Source organism: Cydia splendana, chromosome Z (genome assembly GCF_910591565.1).
Source record: "Cydia splendana chromosome Z, ilCydSple1.2, whole genome shotgun sequence".
NCBI classification, from domain to species: Eukaryota; Metazoa; Arthropoda; class Insecta; order Lepidoptera; family Tortricidae; genus Cydia; species Cydia splendana.
In genome coordinates, this window is record NC_085987.1 from 3913873 (window position 1) to 3939048 (window position 25176).

Here is a 25176-nt window from a genome sequence, read left to right on the forward strand (position 1 = left end):
CTTTTTGTACCGACACTGAGTGAAATAGCAAGAATCGTTCGTACGTTTCCGTGAAAAATAATTAATAATTATGCACTACATCTATAATGTACTATACAGTATACTTTGTAACGTATTCTTGACCTACTTGCGACGGCTGATGCCTATTAAATGCCCTCGTAGGGCTTCTTTCTGATCAATTCAATGTCGTCCACTATATTATATGACACAAGATGACCCGGCGAACTTCGTCTCACCTATATTTTTTTGCTTTGGGCACATTCCTAATTTTTGAAGTGAAAACTTCTTTAGCGGCGCTGTGCACTTTTTGTGATGGGAAAAAAATGTTAAACTCGCGAGAGGTCACGTGACCGTAAGATTCGTAAGACGTAAGAGTGACACGTGACCTGATCGAAAAACTGTTAGAATGTCATTGAATTTTCACTTCTGCCGGCACTCCCGGAGTGCAACCCGTTGTTTTTTATTTTTTCATAGGAACCTTCTCCTGACAATAACAAACACAACATAAAAAAGAATTAGCGATATTGGTCCACCCGTTCACTCGTGATGCCGTGACCGAGCCAAGGAAAATAGGGATTAATTTTTATATACATACATACATAGATATGACAAATAATTAAGATATACAGGATGGATTCTCAAAAAACGTTCGAGCTCATTTATAAATTTAGTTACAGTTACAACAACTACGACTGACAAGTTTTATTTGGGTTCCGTAGCCAAAGTGGCAAAAACGAAACCCTTATTGAGCTAACTGTGAAACTAGGGGGACTAGTTAAGATTTAAGATGACAGTCGTACATTGAGAAACGCCAAACGATAAGAAAAAAATTATCGAGTTGACAGATGATACGAAAAGTTAGGTGACTATTTCCATACAGTATTAGTGTTTTATACCAACGATTGTCATCTGGGCTAGACCCCTAAGTCGATTTGCGTAAGATTGTCCAGTATTGATTTATTTATTTAACGCTCAGGTGTTAAAAAATAAGTGTAGCTGTTTTTAACGTCGAAAATTTATAAGCATTAAGATTATTTCCGCATTATATACCTACATTCAAATATCAACTCCTACGCAAAACTTGGCTAATTCAGCTAATTCATTATAGATCATCGTAAAATCTGCCATATTTAGGCTTCCTCATACGTTTTAGGTTATAGCGGGTTCACATCAGTCTATTAATAAATGGGCCGAATCTAAACTAGTATGGCACACCAGTTTAAAATATGTAAAATATGTTGATATAAAACTGATGCGACTTGAAAAAGATGTACCTACTTACTTATTAAAAGTCTTGCTACTACTGCTACGTGGACATTATACGAATTCTCTATAGAAATACAATGGATAAAAGCGTATAAGGTATTTTAAGTTTACTTTATTTGGTATTTGCTTCCGATTTGTATTAAATAAACACCTAAACTTTGAGAAACAATAAGTAAAATGAAAACGTATTAATTCTAATTAAAAAATAATACAATGTTAAAATATGACCAGTAATAAATCCACCTGTATTTTGACAAAAATCTTTGGAAATCATTACACTCTATTGTCCTTCAGCATGATTTCATCTCACTTATCTTATTAGCCTAAGAAAGAGATGGACAGATGGCCTTAGTAAAGAAGGCTCGATGAACATTGGCCAGACCAATGACCTCTGGCACGGTCATACAGATTCCATACAAATACTATGTTACTGTGAACACAATGGCGCCTGATGGCGACTTCTACGCTTTATACAAAAGGATAAGGAACCTTAATGTGTATAACTTAAGGTCTAAATTAGACTGGCACGTTAAAAGCCTGCTGTATGCAAATTTCAACTTTAAATACTTTGAATAAGTTTGAAAATTCTTACATGAGATTTGTAGTGTTTGTATAGTACTTTAGTACGTCACATTGGACCTTTGTACATAGCGCAAGAGCACGATTTGTGCTAATAGGTATGGACATTACTGGTGAGCTATTTTAGGCGTTATTAGATATCGTTAGAGTGGTTCCGGGAACGATTTTTAGGGTTCCTTAAGAGTTGCACGAACCCGCCGCCAAGATGCCGCTCCCATACAATCGAAATTAGGCTCCCATTTTAAAATGACAAGCTGAAATAACATGAAACTTGGCATGAACATTTACGTAACATATGTCTGGCACTAGTTTTCGTTGCTGTAAATTGTTATACAATGAATATAGAACGAATTTCTACTCGTTTTGTATGTAAAACTTCTACGCGTTCTGATTTATCTGTATTACATAGGTATTCCATAGTTATGCCCATTCCTTTTTTATTTGTCTCGATTTTTTAAATATTACAAGAGTTACAGAGCGAACAAAAACATATGTAGGTAGGTATTATTTTTTTTGGAAACAGGCAGAGTCACGAGCGTGTATTAGTTTAGGCATAACTGTACATGGGTGAATGGGCGTTTTGAACATACCTATAATTGAAAAATATTTATAGCCACGGAAACCTGTGTTGAAACGTCGGAAATAAAGGTAACAAAATAAGTTCGCGCTAGACCCGGTTATAAATATGTTTAAATATAATTGTACAGTCACCTGCAATAATATGTTACTCTTCGACGGCCGCAAAAATATCTGACGCGATCTTATTTGTAGAGCCATAAGAGCGTGTCACATATTTTTGCGGCCTTCGAAGAGTAACATATTATTGCAGGTGACTGTACATGGCTAAAAAAAGCCAATATATATGCGTGCGCGCAGTACTTAATCGCGTAACGATTTCTCCAAAACGCCGGCGGCGCCACTTTCTCCCAATCATGGCGGCGTTTGAATATCGTAGCGCGTATTAGTAGGTACCTACGTTAATCGAAACATGAGTACAGTAGACCAGCGGTCGGCAACCTTTTAGCAGCCAAGGGCCACATAGCAGTTAACGAAGTGGTCGCGGGCCGCACTTTGTTAATATTTATGACTTTATCAGACATTGTCATTTGTCAATATTACATAGTTACATATTACGGGCCTCTGGTTGCCGACCGCTGCAGTAGACGATCGCTTCTAAATACAAACTTTGTTCCCATTTTCCTCTCTGGATATTGACATTTCGGCAAATAATTTCATACAATCTGACTAACCATAGGTTATACCACTTCGTTTTTTTCTTTCGTTTTTTTATTATGTTTTGTTATTTTTTTAAATGTTCGCACCTGGCTGTTGTAAATCCGCACTTAAACACTGCACTTTAAAGTTCACTTTCCTATCACTAAGCACTGTTACTTTTACTACTATACTTCACTGTATCACTGTCACTTTACTTTTGGTTACTCTGCTCATTACTGCGATCTGGTAAGCAAATCAAGGGTTCGCCGACCAGAAAATGTCCAGGTGTCAAATAATCTAAATCATCGCCTAATGGAGCCAATGGACGTGAGTTAAGACACGCTTCAACTTGCGAAAGGCCCGTATAAAATTCTTCGAACGTCAGGGTTGCGTCTTGCAATATTCTTTTCAGATGATATTTCGTCGATTTTACACCGGCCTCCCATAGTCCTCCAAAGTTTGGTGCTCCAGGGGGAATATATCTCCAACGAGTTCCTCTGTCGTCTAAACTTTTGAGTAAGTCTTCTGGGATTTCGTTGCGATTTCGTTCTTATAAGAGTTAGGAACGAAAAACAAATTCCAAATCTAGCTTTTTGGATTGCATGGAGAAGTTGAGTTAATTAGCTGTGATCCAAAATTGATCATTTCCCTAATTCCCTAGCGTTGTCCTGCCATTTTGCCACGGTACCATCTGTCTGGCCAATAAATATATGAAAGGCGAAGCTTTAATAAGTTAGGAAGTTTTGGCGAAAAAAAGTGTAAAAAAAATAGTATGCTATTGAGAAATATGTAATGAGAATGAAAATGAGGATGAAGATGACGGACACGGACACGAAGAACATACCATAACATAACAATGAGCTTGAACATAAACACGTGACCAGCCTTTCTTATGGCTCCTCTACACGATGGGCCAACGCCGGCCACTCCAAGGGACGCATTTATGCGTTAGAGGGAGCAAGTGATATTGTTATATCATTCTACCGCATGGCTGCGTCCCTTGGAGTGGTCGGCGTTGGCCCATCGTGTAGAGGAGCCATAAACTTTCGTGCCAACCGAGTGGTTCACGACACACCATTTTTTTATAATATATAAGTGCGGTACGGAATCTAGGTTAACAGTGACACTTAAATCGATGGCACCTTCGTGACGTAAAGTACTTCGTAGCAGGAAATGCTTGAAATCGTAACACAAAAGAAATTACAGTGTTATCGGTCAATGCGGGGTTCTGTGCGTTGCGTTGTTGTAACCCTAAAGGCGGGGGTCAGAAATTATGCAAAATTGAACCTTATCACTTTGAAACCAAGTCCAAAATCATGTGGGAATGATATACCCTCTGCCTTTTAAAAGCTTAAGGGCGTTGGACAGTGGTATACTTAGCCATATCTAACCTCATCTTAAAATTTTCCGGACAGTGATTTGAGGTAACCTCAAAATATTGCCAGGAATTGAGGTAGGCTGCCTGCAGTGTTGCGAGGAAGTTATGTGAGCGTTGCCTGACGCGATACTATTGTTTTAGCTCAAGTACCTACTCAAGTACCTTTACTTACGAAGTAGGGTTAGCAAACTAGACATAATGCGAATTAGGTAATAGTACTACCTGACTTACAACAACATTTCTTTTGTTTTATTTTTTTTTACCTAATTAGTGTTTAAGAGTCGAACGAACCTAACCGATGCCATACAATCGATCGAATTTTAAAAGGACATTTTAGAGTTTCATAGATACGAGTAAAAAAATTCTACTCGCCTCTATAACTATTTTCTTTGTATGACAATATCATCAACGAAATTAACGAAAACTACCTGACATAAATATATAGGTACGTTAAGTACATGTTCATGCCAAGTAATTTTATCATGTGGTTTTATTATGAGTGCGTAACTTAGATTGTATGGGCGCCGCGGGTCCGTATGACTCTTAACCCTATTATAGGAATTTTCGAAATAGAAACTGACCCTTTGCCGACCATACTTAACGGAACACATGTCATTGTGTCACAACAGGTGTATGACCAATAATCTAGGACGTGCATTATCTATACCAACTCCTCACAAGCCACAAACAACCTTTACAGCTTCACGATATGGTTCAAAATTAAATACCGATAAAATAGATAACATTCTATACCAACCCCTTACAAGCTAAAAGAAACCTTACTGCTTGACAATAAGATTCAAAATGAGTTGCGGGTGATGAATGGTTGCAATGTTTTTGGTCTCGGCAGGTTTTCTCGATTATACATGGTGTGTTTTTCTTGAGACGTTTACGTAATATGATGTCGGTAAAATGTATTATATGCGTAGAATGAGGGTAATGGTCTAGATTCAGATGTGTGTATTTCTTAATCAAAACAGATATTTTACAAACTATTTTTTTTTATCAAGCCGTCGGCAAGCGGTACTACAAATTTTTAAATAAAAGGAAGATATCAACCGCTTTGGGCAAGATTCGAGATATTCCTGTCTTTCTCCGGCGTGTACAGATAGAAATGAATCATTACCTTCCGTCCCAGCGTTTGACAAGTGGGACAGGGGGACAGGTTGATACGTATTCCCATACCAACCATGAGATGTTTGAAATTACATTTAAACCAATTTCATTTCTTCACCGAATATTATTAAAGTGTGTCTACAAATTCTTAATTAGGGCGAGCGAAGCGAGCCCTATCACTATTCGCCAAACTATGCATTCTTGTGGTACACTTTACGGAAAAACTATCGCTCTGATAGGTTTGAAATTTAACATAGTAATTTAAATTCATGTCTAGATGTGTTATCAAACATAAAAATATCATTTTATAAAACCTAAAAAAATAAGATAAGGAATAACACTTTGTATTACTACTAGCGCCATCTGTTAGAAAAATTATGAATTAAAATTCGTGCTAATGTACTATGTTTCGATTCTGACCCATCTCGCTTCGCTCGGTATGATTCCCAATTTAGCAATTAAGTTTCTGTGAATACTGGAACGTTCACTCTTGCTGTCTATTCACTGCGGAGGTCAATTTAACTCGTATGTTCTGTTCTGTGACGCCGATGAACTGATCAGTCATGTTGTGTTAGCAAACTTAAATCGGGTAATTTCAGTTCGAGAAACAGTTTTAGTGTTACTATTGCTTGGAACTGCCAAAATTATAAATAAAAATAAGGATATTAGGCCGTCTGTATCGGCCCTTAATCACTGAATTTTGTATTAACAAACTTCAGTGATTTAGGGCCGATACAGACGGACTACAATCTGACTGCAACTTATATGGAAACTGCACGCCGACTGCACGCCAATTGCAACGTCGGCGTGCAGTTCAACAAAATGACCCAGAACCCTGGCAGTACCTAGTGGAACTCAGGTTTGTTGCAACATAGGCACACGCTGTTTTAGTAATTCGACACGTCTTGATGAGCACTTGGGAGAGCAGTACGATAGAGCTGATGCTGAACCCTGGCTGTACCTAGCGGAACTCAGGTTTGGTGCAACATAGACACACACTGGGTCGGACATCCGACTCGTCTTGATGAGCACTTAGGAGAGTAGTACCCAAGATAGAGCTGATGCTGAATTCTGGCTGTACCTAGTGGAACTCAGGTTTGTTATTACTTTTGACAGCGCGTGTCATGTGTCAACACAGAGTCGACACAAAGTCGAAACATTGCAACTATTTTGTGACTGCAATATTTCTCAGCCTTAAACCATATTTATACATCATAATTAACAAGTTTCGTAGTATGTAAAGCGTTATTTCTGTTATTTAAGTATAGTATACGCATCGAAGTACTAAAAATGCTTCAAATAATATAGTTATGAACACAGGCACTGAGAAGTAAACAATTTCATTTCCGGCTAAACTAAAACAATGTGGTGGCGCGTTGATTATATTACACTTAGTTTATCAAATCACTCGAGCAGTTTAATTCCCCATAATAATTTAAGTCCTATTGTAATATAAATGCAAACAATATATAATTACGTCTTGTAATCCGTTTTAGAGATGGCGTATTAATGTCACTTATTTTTATTTAAGTATTTTTCTATCTGACAGTTTCCATTTGACAGGAACAAAATGAACGAATGAACGAATGATTTTGGCATGAAGTAGTCGCAAACCCGAAACAATGTGTGCACACGGCGACCACACTTTATGTCACTTTGTGTCATGTGTCGACCCTTCCCCATTTCTGGTAACTGTGTCGACACGGCGACGACTCTGCGACTGGAATTGTGACCGAAACAGACGGTGTCGACACAAGATGTGTCAACACCGCGTCGTAACGGCGACTGGAAATGGTTGTATGGGTGGCTGTACCTAGTGGGACTCAGGTTTGGTGCAACATAGGCACACGCTGTTTTAGTCATTCGACACGTCTTGATGGGCATTTGGGAGAGCAGTACCCAAGATAGAGGTGATGAGCTGATGCTAAACCCTGGCTGTACCTAGTAGAACTCAGGTTTGGTGCAACATAGATACACGCTGTTTTGGACATCCGACTCGTCAGAATGAGCACTTGGGAGAGTAGTACCCAAGATAGAGCTATTGCTGAACCCTGGCAGTACCTATTGGAACTCAGGTTTGGTGCAACATGGGCAAACGCTGTTTTGGTTATCCGACTCGTTTTATTGAGCACTTGGGAGATACCCAAGATAGAGCTGTAGCTGAGCCCTGGCAGTATTTAGTGGAACTCAGGTTTGTTGCAATATAGGCACACGATGTTTTGGTCATCTCACTCGTCTTAATGAGCACTTAGGAGAGTAGTACCCAAGATAGAACTGATGCTGAACCCTGGCAGTACCTAGTGGAGCTCGGGTTTGGTGCAACATAGACACACGCTGTTTTGGACATCCGACTCGTCATGATGATCACTTGGTAGAGTAGTACCCAAGATAGCTGATGCTGAATTCTGGCAGTACCTAGTGGAGCTTGGGTTTTATACAATATAGACACACGCTGTTTTGGTCATCCAACTCGTCTTTTTGAGCACTTAGGAGATACTCAAGATAGAGCTGTAGCTGAACCCTGGCAGTATTTAGTGGAACTCGCGTTTGTTGCAACATAGGCACAAGCTGTTTTGGTCATCTCACTCGTCTTGATGAGCACTTAAGAGAGCAAATTTTATTATACGTAAGTTTATGTGCGGAGCAACATGATTACCGCCAGTAGGTGTCCAGACGGGATAGTTTTACGCTCAATTGTGTGGTGTGGACGCATAAATAAATTCAAGGACATTGGCTCGCTGACCCAACATTATGTAGGAAAGCCAGTTGGCTTCCTTAAGTTCCTTACAAAAAGTACTGGGTGACCGTGTAGGATGTAATAAGCGCTTATGAAATTGTATATTACGTGTGGATGATATTGGCAATTTGATTTTGTCGTCTGGACACGTTTTTAATGGACAAAGTAAAAGCTGTAACAGACGGGCGTACCGGACAGCGACCGGGTCCAATTAGTAGGTATATTTCTTTCTTGCTCTCACTTAAAGCTGTGTCCTTAACGGCGGACTTATTACGTACCCACTCGGTCGAACATGGAACAAGCCTCGGACTGGATCCAAGTCGCGGTCCGGTACGTTTAGGTGGAAAAACTCCGCGAGCCCTTACAAAGCTCTGCTTTTTGCTAGTTAAATACTAGTCCTCGATTATCCGTTTCTCTAAAAACTTGCCTCACACAGACTGTGGCAGGAACTGTCGCCCTCAGCATTTCTGGACCGATACGATCTTCAAGAAAAGAGCGTACTTCCTTCTTAAAAGCCGACAACGCACTTGCAATCCCGCTGGCGTTGCAGGTGTCCATGCATATTGCATGGGTGCCCCTGACCGTATTTGCTTACCATCCGGCGATTCATCTGCTTTATTTCCTCCTATATCATAAAAAAATGGATAGGGATCTAAATAAACGAGCAAAAACATCGGCCGGCCACGCAAGGCGGAAACGTTCAATGTCCATACAAATTTAATATATTATGTATACATGCCCAGTATGGCTAGGTTAGCATGCCTCTAGGTTGATTAATACACAAGCAATTTGTCATACACGAGCTCAACCAATTGGTATTTCCACGGCATGAGATTGAAAATCGATTTTTAATTAGTTTTTGCTCTTAGTGAGTTTAGCTTGCATCAATATTGATGTAAGTCCCCAGTCCCATCAATATTGACTTGCACTGAGAGTAATGTTAAATCAAAATTGAACCAAAATCAGATTTTTAAAGTCCCAATATATTTCCGTTGGGTTGCAACTATTCATATTATTATGCCGTCGGAAAGTTTCCAATATAACTAAATTTAGGAAACCTATCTTAACAACAGCCGAACTGATAACACTGCGTTACGTGAAATCACGCAAGCAATTAAAACTTTAGTCGCTAAGAGGCACAATTAGCGACACTAGCAATAATGTCGCTTCATGCACTGTTGTTTAAAGTCCGTCTAAGCTATGTTTGCATCGACTGGAACCGAACAAAATGAGGGAGCGTCATATTTTCGTAGATATTTGACATTAATGATGATTTTTCCACACTTTTTCACTGCAAACGTTATGCACAGTTAGCTTGGTCCGACTCTAATGAATACTACTCAGAATACTTGTCTTGTCAATAGCTTTTGTTCCCAACCCAAATCCTTTTGGGACCTCCTCCCGGATCCCTCCGCCCATTGAGACGATGAATTTGATACAATATAACTAGTACATAGATACAGTAGGTATCTATGTACATAATCTATATTAGATACTAAGGAAGATGGTTTATTAAAGCATTTCCTTAAACATGCATACGTCTTAATTAGGATGCTGTTGCTGATACAGTCTCGTTACATAATCTTTATTAAAATATGCGTCAGTGAAATTCTTCGCATTCCTATCATGTCTCGGATGCATATGTATTCCGTTCGTATATTACCTGTTACATAATGACAGAGATGAGTAAATTATATAGACTGACAATATGTACAAAATTATTGTAGTCTGTCGTAAAAGCTTTTATGTATAAAATACAAATCAAATATAAAATTATAACTTATATTCTGTAAGCCTCAAGGGCTCTAGTACCTATTACGTAGTAAAAAATTGTCAACATTATTAAGTGACAAGAAAAGTAAGAAAACACAAAGTAACTGCGAACTTTGCATGTTGCTTCAACTTAGCAGTTCTTACTATTCACTAATCTAATACTACGCTTATTACGTTTTTGTGCCACAATGGCTTTTAGAATTAAGTGCTAGTAGTAAAAACTATGCAAAATTATAGACCGTAGTTAGCTGGTCACGGTGACAGTCGTGTCATTTCGACAATGTCCGACATACCAGCACCGATTAAATGGGCGTTGATATTCTGTCCCATCAACCAGGCGCCCTAGTCAAGATGATAATCTTCGATAGAAAACGCCAATTGAAACTTAAATAATGTATGAAAATACTCATTTCATTTCATTCTATAGTTTTATTCGCTGCATTGCAACTAAAAAATAGTGTTCACAATTTCATTCATTTTACGTTACAAAAGCACTAACTGAACAAAGAGGACGCAGATGTTCTTAAAGAAACATGGCCGATGTTCATTCAAGTTGTTTCATAGCAAACATAATGTTCCAATATACGAAGCGGAGGCGATTCGAATCAGCCTTATGAATGTACACTAAATTGCATGTTTCATTTTTCTTTCATCTCGGAAGGGAATTATTCATTCCTATCTGCCTCTTATCGCTTCACACGAGCGAGGTGGGACGGAGAAATTAGGAATACATTTTCTTCTCTTATTCTCCAGAGAGAAATGAGATTTTGAGAATGAGAACATTTTTTTTTGCAATTGGTAATGATTGTTTGTACATAAGGAAAATAATAAGGTGCACTAGGATAACTTCGAACCGAGGTAATTTTGAAAATCAAAAATTTTAGGTTTAGTAGATAACCAGAAGTCCTTCATACTTTGGCTGCACTTACGATTTTGCAACGCTTACCAAAACAACTTGCTTATTGTTGCGATAGCAGAAGGTGCTTCAAAATGATTCTGTTTTCGAAGTTACCCGTACGCACCTTACTTTTTGTATTAACTGAATTCTTAATTGAGACTGATTGGTACTGACCATGAGACCTTTAAGATGTCATTTATCTAGAGTTCTAGACTTCATCTTATATAATTGATATATCTTGAACTCAAAGTTACATTGGTACGTTTGTGCGTTCGACTCTTGCGCCTACGTGATCCATGCAACGATAATGCATAACCACTCCAGTGATTAATCACTATTATTGTATATTAATCGTACCTTATGTTAATAGAACAATCGAGATGGAAAACACTGACTTGTTATTGTTACGTAATATTTAAATATGATTATTTTAAAGTAATTTTTTTTTTTATTTGAAGACCTCGGGAGAGATTTGAACTTTTGTTTCCGGTCCAGATAACGGACAGGCTCTACCTTGCGTATAGTCAGATTGCATTAAGAGTCATTTATTTTAATAACCCTTCCGTTTATCCTTTATTAAGCCAATCTACACATTGGATGCATATCCACATTACGCTCCGGTGGTGCGGACGGGAAACCGCTATATAAGTGCGTAGCGAGGTCTCGCTCACACACCCTGTGCCCAGCAGTGGGATATGTATACGAGTATCAGAACATCTAATAGATAACAAAATTGCAAATGTGCCATTACTAATTTGGCCGGCATCCGTCACTATTGACGTACGAGCTATTTAAAGAGTTTGGTGTCTTGAAAGAAATTTCTTGCGTAATTGCTGTTTACAAAAGAGTAATTTGTTTAAAGAGGTGTATAGTGTAAGAGTAAAACGTGTTTTTTTTTCTACCGAACGTCATCAAACGTAAGAATTGGATAACCAGAGTTACCGCATAATAAATATTACGAGACTCTACAGTGGTATCTACAGCTGTTAAATTAGAAGTAAGAATTTTTCGCACATTGGATACGATTCGCACGTCGCTCCGATGTTTGAGTGAGACAACGCTATGCAAGTATTATAGCGACATCCCACTCGCACATTGGAACGACGTGAATCGTATCCAGTGTGCTAAACGCCTTAACATCTCTTCTATAATTACTAACACTTTGTTGTTGGAAAAAAATAAAGAAAGTAAAAAAGAAAATTCATTTATTAAAAGAGGGTATAAAAGAGACGGTCGAAAAAAAAGGACTCGGTGTGTTATGTTATGTACTAACGAACATATGTTTCAATTTTTTTTTTCTATTTCATCATCTTCCTCGCGTTACCCCGGCATATTGCCGCGGCTCATGGGAGCCTGAGGTCCGCTTGACAACTAATCCCAAGAATAGACATAGGCACTAGTTTTTACGAAAGCGACTGCCATCTGACCTTCCCAGAGGGGAAACTAGGCCTTATTAGGATTAGTCCGGTTTCCTCACGATGTTTTCCTTCGCCGAAAAGCGACTGGTAAATATCAAATCATATTTCGTACGTAAGTTACGAAAAACTCATTGGTACGAGCCGGGGTTTGAACCCGCGACCTCCAGATTGAAAGTCGCACGCTCTTGCCGCTAGGCAACCAGCGCTTCAGCGTTTTTTTTCTATTTATTTATCATAAAGTACACAACATTTTTTTTACAATTATACTCCTCGCCAAACTGCGATTACAGTTTGTTAGCGAGATTGCGCTCATTTTTAAATGTATACATACAATTATGCTATGCACTATGCACTAAATACTAAAATTATTGCAGAATGGCACGTGTATTTATTTACTCAAGTTCGTTATGTTTACCTGAATAAATATTGACAAATTAAATTTCTTAACAAAATAAAGCTACATTCTTATCTCACCAAGATTATCTTCTAATCTATGGCAAGCATGGATTATGTAATTTATGCAGCTAATACACCATATGACATTTTAGAAAACCATTATTGTACTTGAGATGGGATGAGAATCTCTTCTCCTTCGTGTTTTGGAAAGTTGTTAAAAACCACTTATGTACTCGTATTGCCCAAAGTTGTTTTTAAAACCAATTTCATCCAACCATTACAAGAATAAGGGTACCTAACCCCTTAGTCATAAAACTTTACGGGCCTGATTTAGTTAAATTATGTTTTTTCCCTTTCTTACCAATACATAAGTCAAAATGACAGATAAGGACAAACGATTATTAGCTAGTTGAGGTCTACCTCAACTAGCTAATAATCGTTTGTCCTCTAGGTTTGTAGCGCGTTTATGAATAAGGGGAGGGGGTTAATGTTTAGACCACAACAATAATTATTTATAATTCGCACGTTTCGGTATTTTCCGTAAATTGTAGTAGCAATATCAATCCTCCATTATTACAGGCAAACGTATCAATTTGCGGAGTTTTTGTTCGGTAATTTGATAATATGTAACTCTAACCTTTATTCGAGAAACTTCATGCGCAAACGCACGTAGTTTGGCTGCAGGGCAACCACAGAGTGGAAGTATTTGTATGTTTGGTATTAATTTATTAATAATATGGGCCACTTGCGTATTCCAAGGTTAGCCAACTAACTCGGAGTTAACCGTTTATATCGTTTAAACAGTACTGTTTAACCCTGGGTTAGCCGGTTAACTCCGAGTCAGTAAGCTAACCCTGGAACGCGCAAGTGGCACTTATTTAAAATAAGAGATTCAGAAAAACGAATATTATCATATGTAAAGGTCCAACGATAGTCATCATCATCTTCCTCGCGTTGTCCCGGCATTATGCCACGGCTCATGGGAGCCTGGGGTCCGCTGGACAACTAATCCCAAGAATTGGCGTAGGCACTAGTTTTTACGAAAGCGACTGCCATCTGACCTTCTAACCCACAGGGTAAACTAGGCCTTAATGGGATTAGTCCGGTTTCCTCACGATGTTTTCCTTCACCGAAAAGCGACTGGTAAATATCAAAAGATATTTCGTACATAAGTTCCGAAAAGCTCAGTCCAACGATAATGTTCGGGTTTATTAATATTGGACATTTTTTTTAATTTACCTGTCTTATACTCGTAAACAAAGTAGATTCAATTCCAAATTGTATGCGTAGACATGAATCTTACTTACTGAATGACGTGTCTCGGAGGGGACACATTTTAAATTTACTAAAGGGTCCCAGAAGGATATTACGATTAGATACTAGTCTAGTTACACTTAGATACTAGTTAGTCTACAGTTCTACATGTGACCTACAAGTAACTATGCCTACATAACTGATCGTGTACTTAGCAATGATTGTAAAGGCCTTTAGTATAGGTTTTTGCGCGAAAGTACTATACAGGCTTACCGCACATACGAGGTCAAGGGAATATCCGTTTTACGTGGTAAATGAAGTTTATTGAGGGGGATTTTTTGTAGGTAAATATTACTGGTATTGTGTCATTGACGAGATCTGGCAAGCTTTACCGTGTTTACGTTGATCTGAAGCGAGAAAGACACCGTTATTTTATTTAGGTACCTAAAGGGATTCAAACTATTGACCATTTTGAACTTGTTTATCACAGCATCCATTTGCTGGATGGTAATGAAAAATATTATATTCGGGCTAAAAAATAGAAAAAAAAATTAACAAGGGATGGATTTTGTTGTCTTGATGAAATGTGATGTTATAAAAAGAAATAACATTTAATATTCATCATTTTTTTCGGTGAAGGAAAACATTGCATCCATACAGAAAAGTTGCATTTGCGAGGAAATTAAAAGGCGTGCGTGTATGTGCGTTTGTGAATGCATTTCGGCTGAACGAGCTAGCGCGGGGGCTATCCAGTGATGCTTCTCAATAAATTATATTGCTTAGGTAATAAAAACAAGTGACTGGATAGCTCAAAGCGTTTTGAACTTAAATATTATAAAGAGGGCTCGTGGCATGGGCCTAGTCATAGATCTACATTGTACAAGACTGGCTGTCAAATATCAATTAAAAGTGCGACCAAAATCGGAATGATGTAAAGTGTCGTAGGGAGTATTGAATTCAGAAATAATTTGTGATTGTGTAAATTATTTGCTTTTGTAACGGTACATTACAAGAGATAATCAACCACCGTATACCCTGAATACAGCTTTTCGTATTTTCCAGTCCCCTTGCGATTTGGTACATTCAAACGGCCCACTGTGAAGCTCAAAAGTTCCTAGTCACGTTTTTTCATTGTGATCTGCCTCTTGCACCCATGATATGGTCATATACGTGGCTTTCCTTTTGCACACCAGTTATCTTTAAGCGTAATCGTCATTCTATATACTTACCGGTATATCAACTGGCGACTGTGGTCCTAATGTTATCTCTTTCACTCTTAGTTGGTCTTAACAAGGGTAAAGGAGATATCATTATGATCCCAATCGACCAGTTAGATTTGCGATATGTATAGATCTGTGGGCCCAGATAATTAATTTATTTATTTATTATATTTTAGAAACATACAGTCGTTTACAAACATTGCTTATACAATATTGCTAAAATTTAGACCTAGAGTTTCATTTGTTACATAAAATCACAGTCTGTTTTTAAATGTTACCCAAACGTAAACAGTTGAGAGCGTAAAGAAAGGAAAAGATGTATTATTACCTAAAGAAAAGTACGTTTTAAAGTATTAATGGAACAAGTAAATATATCTATGTTAGAGAGCTTGTCATTTTCGTTAAATAGTTTGCAGGCACGTCTTATGAATATATTTTGTGCATAACACGTTCTACTGTTGGGAATCGAGAATAACCTTTTCTTCTGACAGTGGCGCTGACGTCTACGAGGAACTCTGAGCTGTATTTGGTGTAGTAGTGAGGGGACATCTAATGACTGAAATAGGATGAAAGTATTTTCAACAGTTTCCAAGCAACCTTGTATTTATAGGTTATGATTGTTACATTGTACGGTCAATTTGTCACACACTAACCACAATCTAGTACCGAAGGTTAGAACCTAGATAATTAGCGTCATGTGATGCCGTGACATCAGGAAAGGAAGTGGAGCGGATGTAGGAAGGACTTAGGAGCTTGGAATAGTGGGCTGAGGTTAATACAGTGAAACCTGGTTAAGTGGGACCTGGATAAGTGAGAAACCTCTATAGCTGGGACTCATGGTGCGGTCCCGACACTTTAGCACTGAATTACCTCTGTTAGTGAGATATTTAAATCAAATTAAAAAAAATCAAAATAAATATTTAAACAGACTTAAAAAATATTTAGGGACAAGGATTATTTTACCTCAACATTTAAAGATAATTACAAAGTACCTTATTAACCACCTCTATAATCTGAGATATATCCTCTATTCTTACCTCTATTAATGGGACCCTCTGTAAATGAGACAGAATTTATTTGTACCTGGCTAACTGAGAGCCTGGGTAAGTGGAATACCTCTTTAAGTGAGACAAATCTGCTCGTCCCTTGAAGTCTCACTTATCCAGGTTTCACTGTATGTGATTATCTGTGAATGTTATTGAAGTATTGAATGGCGAGAGACAAGTCATATAATAAGCTTAATAGAACGGTCAAGTAAGTCTACATTACGTTAAGACTAGTGCATTTTACACACAGGATTTAGGACCATATGGATGGAATGGAAAGATTCGCACACTTGTGGTAAGTCTCCGTAGCTTAATTGGTAGGTAATAGTAGCGATTGGACGGCGTTCCTATGGTCGCAAGTTCGAGTCTTGCCGGAGGTAGTGAATTTTTTCATTAATTCTTTGTGCAAGGAACACCCTGGAATGGATGGATTAATGATTGCTGTCTAGTTTTTTCCTATTTTTTACTTGTTATATTACTTCTTGTGACTATTTCAGCGTGTTTTCATGAACCAATGACGTTACCAAGATGGCGACGCAAGAGCACTTGTAATCAAGTCCATTTTCTCATAATAGTTCAATTACGGCTGCCATTAAAGACAATGCCGAACGGCGATTTAATGCGAAAACGATGGAAATTAACTTGCAGTCATTTAGCCAATTAAAGAACACTCAAGTGTAAATAAACCGTATAAGGAAGACCTAGAAGTCCGTAGAAACTATTGGGAAGAAGAGGTCTTGATAATATTGGTTTGAATGAGGCTTTTGCTTGGTAATCGATGGGAAACTATTAACTGGTTTGGAGGTAATGTGAGGTAGACTCTTCCGAAAACAGATGCTATTCTTTTTGTATAACAAAATGAACACAAAAACAGATGAGGATTCCAAATACGTAGAAGAGCACATCAATTTTTTACTAGTATGTCTTCTTTAGTCATTCCTGCTTCGCATATAGCATAGTTAAACTATGGAATGCCTTTTGCCCGTGATATTTCCGGAGCGATACGACCTTCAAGAAAAGAGCGTTATCCAGAGGCTATCGTGACCGCTAACCATAAGTCGTATATTTGTATTCCACCGCCTTGGCATTAAAAAATCCGTGCGCTAAAATCCAGCGCCCAATATAATATAATCATGGTTTTTGTATTTATTACTGTAAAAGAACATTATTGTTTTCTCTTAATAATTTTAATATTATATTATGCCATCATTCGGGTTATTCGCGGATGGTCTAGAACGCAAAATGACTAGTGTAATATTTTGCCTATATCCCTTTTAGTCTACATCGCGAACGGTCCAGAACGCAAAATGCCTACTCGTTTTATCTTTACGTTAGCGATGTCGACGGAGGCCCGCTGTCGCGGGGCTCCTATTCTGTACTGTTTGGCCTTCGGCCATTTGAAGATAACTAACGAACCTGACCTACCCTAGTGATATAAAAAAGTGGTGATTTTGCGTTATAGACCGTTCGCGATGTGGACTAAAAGGGATATAGGCAAAATATTACACTAGTCATTTTGCATTCTAGACCGTCCGCGACTATACCCATCATTCTGCAGTTTCTGCACCATATGTGACCCCGACCCATTAAAAAACTGGATCAATTTATTAGCACCAAAGAACAATGTCTTACGAAATCCCAACAATGATCTAATTAGTGCCATGAAACGCACAATGGTATTGCGAGAATGAATGGAACTTGTGTCTCACGTATCCATTCGTTTAGTGATATACTGTTCAATACTTGAGTATGACCTAGCAATAGGTGGCAAGAAAAAGTTAGTAAGCCTTAAATGTTAAATACGGCCTGACTTGAAAAAACAGTGGATCAGTCAAATAGTGGAGTCCTTGATATCGAAATCTAATATTATACAAATTCATCATTAGGGTCGATTTTTATTTTGTTATAGTTCCCTATTCTGTACAATATAACCGCAATTTCACTGTATGCCCTAAATAATCTTCGACTGAGTTACGAAAACGTAGGATACATATATTCATAACAGAACTCAACGAAAAATTACATACCTATGTATTACGGGACAAAATTTGATTTCGTATTTATTACACCCAGAATGAGGAGCTTTTCATACTAGCCCAAATCGTATCCAAATATAGAGAAATGATACTATTCCCAGCTGTCCCCGGTGGGCACGGATGGAAATGAAAGTATTCCCGATTGTCACTGGAAAGCACAGATGGCAACGGTTCATTACCATCTGTCGCCATCCCACTGGACACCTTGCTACGTCACCCAACCTTTGCTATGAACTCTCTTTGATGATGATGATTCATGATGATCTCGAAAATGGTGGAATAATTCTACCTTGCTTATTCATTCGGACACAGACACATGTCTTTAGTCGTACGTCTCGCCCACGCTGATGCATGTACGGACAAGTACGAGCCTAATTCACGATAATTAAATAACATGATTGAAAAATCCTATCATTGTAATATAGGTTAGAATTAGCCTAATTATCCATAAAGGCTCGATAAAGTTACATAGGGTTACTTACTTTAATATTGTAGGAATCAGGATCAGGATAATATATTGATTTAATATCAACACAATAAATTGCGGTCTTATTTGAGAACACAATGAATTGCGGTTTTATTGCGTTCATTAATTATATCAATAAAACAGAAAACAGCAAAGTGTGAACTGGTTTTCAAACGTTTATATTTTTGTGTGGTTATATTCTAATTACTGTAAGATTTATTGAGAAAAATGCAGAAATGCCAAATTTATTTTAATGTTATCAATTTATATAAAAGATATACTGGCGAGAAAACTTAATATGAACAGACCTTATTTGAAATTAATATTTACAATGAAAGTAACTTAATGCATAAATATTTAGCTATACCATATAAGAGAATAACGAAGCTTTTCCATGCATTAACCTACTAGCACTAAGTTACATAATTATAACATTTATAAGATCTATTTTAGCGTGTTCACGAATGCCATTAAAGGACAACATAAATGTACCATAAACTGGTATATTCCCATTTGTCCCTGCCGGGCACAGATGGGAAAAGGTGCATTCATATGAATCATACCCATCTGTCCGCGGAGCATAATCATCCCCAACTGCATCTATGACCAGTTTATTTTTTAAACGCGGAACCCCAAAATGCAAATCGTACAAGGAAGCAATCAAACGAGTTTTCAGAACAATAAGTTTTACTTGTAAATGTCACCTCATTGCTTCCTCGAATGCAGTGACGACAGTGGAAGATTCGCCATTCCTTCTTTGAAAAAAAACGTTCAAATACTAATAAACACTTTATATACTACACACGTGAGATCTGAGCTAATTTCGACCGTATGGTATGGCTATTGGGTTAAAAGTTGCTTGATGATTTGTTTTGTTTGCTTCGCTGATATTAGCATGAACAATTATCATGTAGATTTATTATGGTTACCTACAGCTTGCAAAAAGGCATCACAGCTATTTAGATTACAATATAGTTGTCACATAATGCCGCTTAATAAAATTAGGTAGAGTTAGACCAAGAAAAGTCTGCAGAGATTTTGAAAGCACACGCAGTGCCAGTGTTATTTATAAGTCATAAGTTTGGTGTTTAAAATAACACTTGCACTGCGTGTACTGTCAAAATCTCTGCAGACTTTTCTTGGTCTAACTCTAGGATACATTTCTATAGCATGGTTTCAGAATATACCGAAATCAGAAGTTGTCTCTTTGCAAGTGTTAAAATATTTAATCCTAACCTCCCAAGTCCCAGAGCAATTACAGCAGTATTTAATTTGGATCCTTCTGTTATTACATTATAGTTCAAAATTCGATTAGACTTTGTTCTTTCAAAAGGACATCGGGACTTCCTAAAGGTATCGGGCTGGAAAAGGGTTAAGCACATGTAAGCACATAATAAAGTTTATAGTACATCTGGTGCTCCGACACCCCGTGCTATAATAAGCACATTACGTAACTGGGCGTTTTCAGAAATAAATATCGTAAAAACCGGATCCTCACAAATCCCGGTGTTTTTGGGTTCTTCCAACTCAGAATCACTAGCATATTCAATTCTGATGATAAAATAAAATGTCCCAAAAATTTGTATGAAAAATGTACATTCCACTACGTCACGCACATACAAGTGAAACAATTTTTCATACTAAAACGTGACGTAATGGAATGGACATTTTGGGACATCTTTTTTAATGGTGGGATGGAGAATGCTGTCGATTCTGAGTAGAATGAGCCCAAGAACGTCCAGATATGAAAGAATCAGGTTTTCAATACTTATTTCTGAAAACGCCCAACTACGACGAAAACTCGTGCCGATTTAAAAATCTCCCTTCGGTCGTGTTTTAAAATTCGCCACTCGTTGCGAATTTCCTATCTTTCCCACATCGTAAATTATGAACAATTCTTGTTTATTTATATATATATTTCGAGGATCTCGGAAACGGCTCTAACGATTTCGATGAAATTTGCTATATGGGGGTTTTTGGGGGCGATAAATCGATCTAGATAGGTCCTATCTCTGGGAAAACGCGCATTTTTGAGTTTTTATATGTTTTCCGAGCAAAGCTCGGTCTCCCAGATATTAACTATTATATGCATAGTGACCTCGGGTTCTGTATAATAAACGCTTCATACTGTGGTTTTGATATTAAATGATCCAGGATCGCAAGATGCAGGCTTCATACGTAGATGGTTGTTAGTCGAATCAACTCCGGCGCATGCTAGTTGAATATTTATACGTATCACGCTCCCTGAATCAATAAGCTCTTCGTCTCAATTAGGTATTCGGATGGTACAAGGCCGTACGGCCTTACGCAGCGCATTCCTGTATATACTAACAGGGGTTCAGTTAAGAGCGTTACTGTTTGACGGTCTTAACTGTACCCCTAGTGTTAACTTCATTCAATAGCGTGACGTGACGTACGCGTTTGCGTTGTGTCATATGGGATTTTGAGTTTCCAAAACGTCCCGCTTGGCGCGCTGTTCAAAATTCCATACAAAATGAGACAACGCAAACGCGTAAATAAGTCCGTCAAGCTTTCAAATGAAATTTACACTAATTGTTTTTTGAAGAATTAACCAATACACCGATATCCGCTATCGTAAGTCTTTACGGTAAAAAAATGTTTTACAAGGACAATGTACGAATTTCCCATTATCTTCGAAGTTTACCAGAAAAGAATAGTGAATTTCAATATCATAAATATTACAGAAAAAATACCAAACATCTAACTAGATTCTTGTTACAGGAGAACCTGTCAGAATGGGAGCGCGGCGCCCTAGAAGTGTCTTCGCCGGCGCTGGTCGCAGGCGTGGCGCAGCAGGGTCGCAAGTGGGGCGCGCGCAGCGCCACCGCGCAGCACACGCGCGACGACCAGGCGCCGCCGAGGGCCAACGCCACTCAAGCGTGCAAATTGCTTGTGGTAAGTCATCCTTCGCCTTCTCTCTGTACCAATGCCACTAAAGCTTGCAAATTGTCGGAAGTGGGCAGCGCGCAGCGCCACCGCGCAGCACACGCGCGACGACCAGGCGCCGCTGAGGGCCAACGCCACTCAGGCATGCAAATTGCTTGTGGTAAGTAATCCTACGCCTTCTCTCTGTACCAATGCCACGAAAGCTTGCAAATTGTCGCAAGTGGGCCGCGCGCAGCGCCACCGCGCAGCACACGCGCGACGACCAGGCGCCGCCGAGGGCCAACGACACTCAGGCGTGCAAATTGCTTGTGGTAAGTAATCATTCTCTCTGTGATGCTTGGTAGAGATGTAGCTGACGCAGTGAAGACGGCCAATGCCACGAAAGCTTGGAAATTGCCCGTGATAATCAGACTATGCCTTAATCGGTCGGAGTAGGTTATTCTCACATAAGGATGACCCACGCTAGACTGGGCCGGGACCTGGCCGGAGCTTCCGGCGCTTCGTTTTCTATGGAAAGCATTATGTGATCACCGAACAGCCGTCATAGAAAATGACATGTCGGAAGCCTCGGCCCGGTCTGGCGTGAGTCATCCTTAAATCTATGGAAAACACCACGTGATCACCGATCAGCCGTCATATAAAATGACATGTGGAACACCTCGGCCCGGGCACGGCCCGGTCTAACGTGAGCCATCCTTAACTCTATACTTTTGAATGATTTGACTGTGTAAGAAAAACCTATTTATATGACGCTTGCTCAATAATGGCGGACCTTAATGACTACTACTTATTGATGGCGGTAATTGTCCGGGGGTCAATTGGGGCCAAGTGGGGAATTGGACCTTTACGTGTTTACGTACCTTGAGAGGCCTCTGACAGGTCTGGATGGAAATTCAAATTATTTTAGTAGTTACGTTATAACATATGACGGTCGTACTGTCTCCAGAATAAGAATAACTAAATACTATTTTAAACCAAAAACGCAGAACGCCATAGAGGACGTTCTAGCAAATGTTTTTCTAGTATCGGATCGAAAGATTAAAAATGTCCTTTTCTTAAAAAAATCAGGGGCAAGACTCCCAGGTTCCCCCATACTTTTATCATAGGTAGTCTATAAAACAATACATTCATTTGACGAACCCGTCGTCTAGACAGGGCAAACATGCGGGGTGCGCGGGGTGTGGGTGGTTCGCGCGCACTGCACACTCGAGCTGCATACATCGCCAACGCCATTGTTAGTAGCTCGGTACTTCTTACAGGGCTAGCGTGTCTTATTATTTAACCCTTTACCAGGCTGATATTTCAAAAATGACAATTGAATGTCAGTCTTACTCATCAAAAATAGAACACATGTTTGAAGTGCCGCATGTGGGAAATATATATCCCTTAGCCTGGTAAAGGGTTAAAATGTTTGGTATATTAGTGTTGGCAAAAATAATAGATAGTATAGAGGGGTCCTGTCATAGTAAATTTTGTAGTCATAGTAAATTTACTGCCATCTATTGACACACGACTAAAACTCAAAAAGAAACCGTATAAAATTATCAAAAAAATGTATATATATATGGATAAATGATTTTATTATTTTTATATCATTTTGACCCATCTTCATTCACTGATATCTATGTGTTAAAATTGTTAAATATGAAACGGTGTCGTCACGCCATCTAGCCGAGCATAGGCTAAAGGTGTGTGCGCCATCTATCCGAGAATGAGTTTTTCTTGATTTCCGAGGCACGTTTTTTCCTTAGACTTTATTCATCTTATACGAAGTTACATATGTCTTTGGTGTTGGTGTGTAAAAGTCTATGACAACCCTACTGTGTCCTTGTGCGGTGTCGCCATTTACGCAAACCTCAAAGGCGTCGGTCCACTGTTACTTTTTACACTGTGCTTTTATTAACCAGCATCTTATTTACAGTACATAGGCGACGCCATAAAACCTATATGGCGCATTAATCTCTGCGGCGGCAACGCAGCGGCGGTGGCCGCGCGCGCCGGCACCAAACTACTGCCACCGAAGATCAAGATTGTGTGGAACCCGCCTACGTCGCCTTATCAGCACACCGAGAAGTTGAGGCTTGTGGTCACTGCGGTCAATAGTGGTAAGTTTAACCAGCACTTGTAAATTCGTACGTAAGTGTGACAGGGAGGCAACACGACTCTACCACCAGATTTGACATTGACATAACGCTCACGTCTACGTAATTTACTTTCTGTACATCTCGCTTGAACTAATATGCGAGTACGAGCGAGATGCATAGAAAGTAAGTTAAGTAGACGTGAGCGTATTGTCATTGTCAAAACTGATGGTAGACGTACAGGTCGTCATTAAGTTACACGGTATCGCGGTAAGTACACGCGGTATCGCGGTAACAATCTCCTTCTGACTGTTTTGAAGAACTGTTTAGTGCCTTATTAAAACTTCGGTGGTTCTTAATCCTTTTTTTGTCAAATCAGGTGCTGGTATTTTAGGAGACTGACCGACCTATAGCCCTTTGCGCCCCTACGGATATATACCCACTTAGTGACCGTACATTGACTACCCCTACTTCACTGAGATCACCATGCACACGGGTTTAATTTTTTTTTCTGGCTTTTACTCCCTACAAATTTGAACAGGATGAATTTCTGAATGGAAAAGTCGAAGAGTGACATTGAATATGCTAGAGCTCAATAGCTCAAAGTCAAAATAGGAAAAATAGTCGAAAGAATTGTAATTAAGTAGACCCATTTTACCTACATGTGTTACTCTAAATAAACCCTAAAAAAGTCAGCCAGGGCAATTGCAACTATAGGACAAATGTAACTAATAGGTGTTCTAAAAATATTAGATGTGAGTCTAGAGCTAAATCCACTTACACCATGTCTGGACTCTCTTTTATGACTGGCGAAAGTGTGCCATAAATACAAGTGCCTGTCTAGACTAGCTTCTTGTATTTTTAGAGTTGTTGAATTTGCCCTGGTTGACCTTAACTGATCCTATTTTTAAACACACCTTTAATTCCAGGCTCCGTATGCAACAACGAATCTCAATTCATCTGCGGCATGACCAGCCTATGCATATCCTCCTATCTCGTCTGCGACGGCGTCCGCCATTGCCCTGGAGGCGAGGACGAGGATACCTCAGCATGCATGCATAGGAAGGACCCACCTCTACTGGAACTGCTTAGGAGGTTCGCTGCCAGGAACCAGGAGTTGTTAGGCTTGGATCAGAACGATGGGATGACGAAACCTTCTGTCATAAGTAAGTTTATACTGTTATTTATCCTGCGTCAGTATTGAGACACCCTGGATGCTGAAAGCATAGAAGTGTCCACTTGTTCTTGAACTGCTTAGATTTGCTGCTAGGAACCAGGAGGTGCTAGGGCTGGATCAGAAGTGTACACTCCCTACTGTTTTCGATACCTTGATGATGACGCTGACAGTCCTTATGGTGCCGCCCAGAAAATTGCTTCTGACGGCAATCTC

The 25176-nt window shown here is 39.0% G+C and overlaps 1 protein-coding gene across 2 annotated transcripts in view; it reads left to right on the forward strand.

Annotated features, from left to right (window-relative positions):
- The window catches only part of LOC134804290 (uncharacterized), a 78974-nt gene that overhangs the window by 48048 nt on the left and 5750 nt on the right, over positions 1–25176 (forward strand). For both annotated transcript variants that reach the window (XM_063777290.1, XM_063777291.1), the window contains exons 3-5: positions 21541–21714; positions 23627–23810; positions 24716–24952. In XM_063777290.1, the coding sequence (XP_063633360.1) occupies positions 21541–21714; positions 23627–23810; positions 24716–24952 (595 nt within the window). The remainder of the gene's footprint in view (positions 1–21540; positions 21715–23626; positions 23811–24715; positions 24953–25176) is intronic.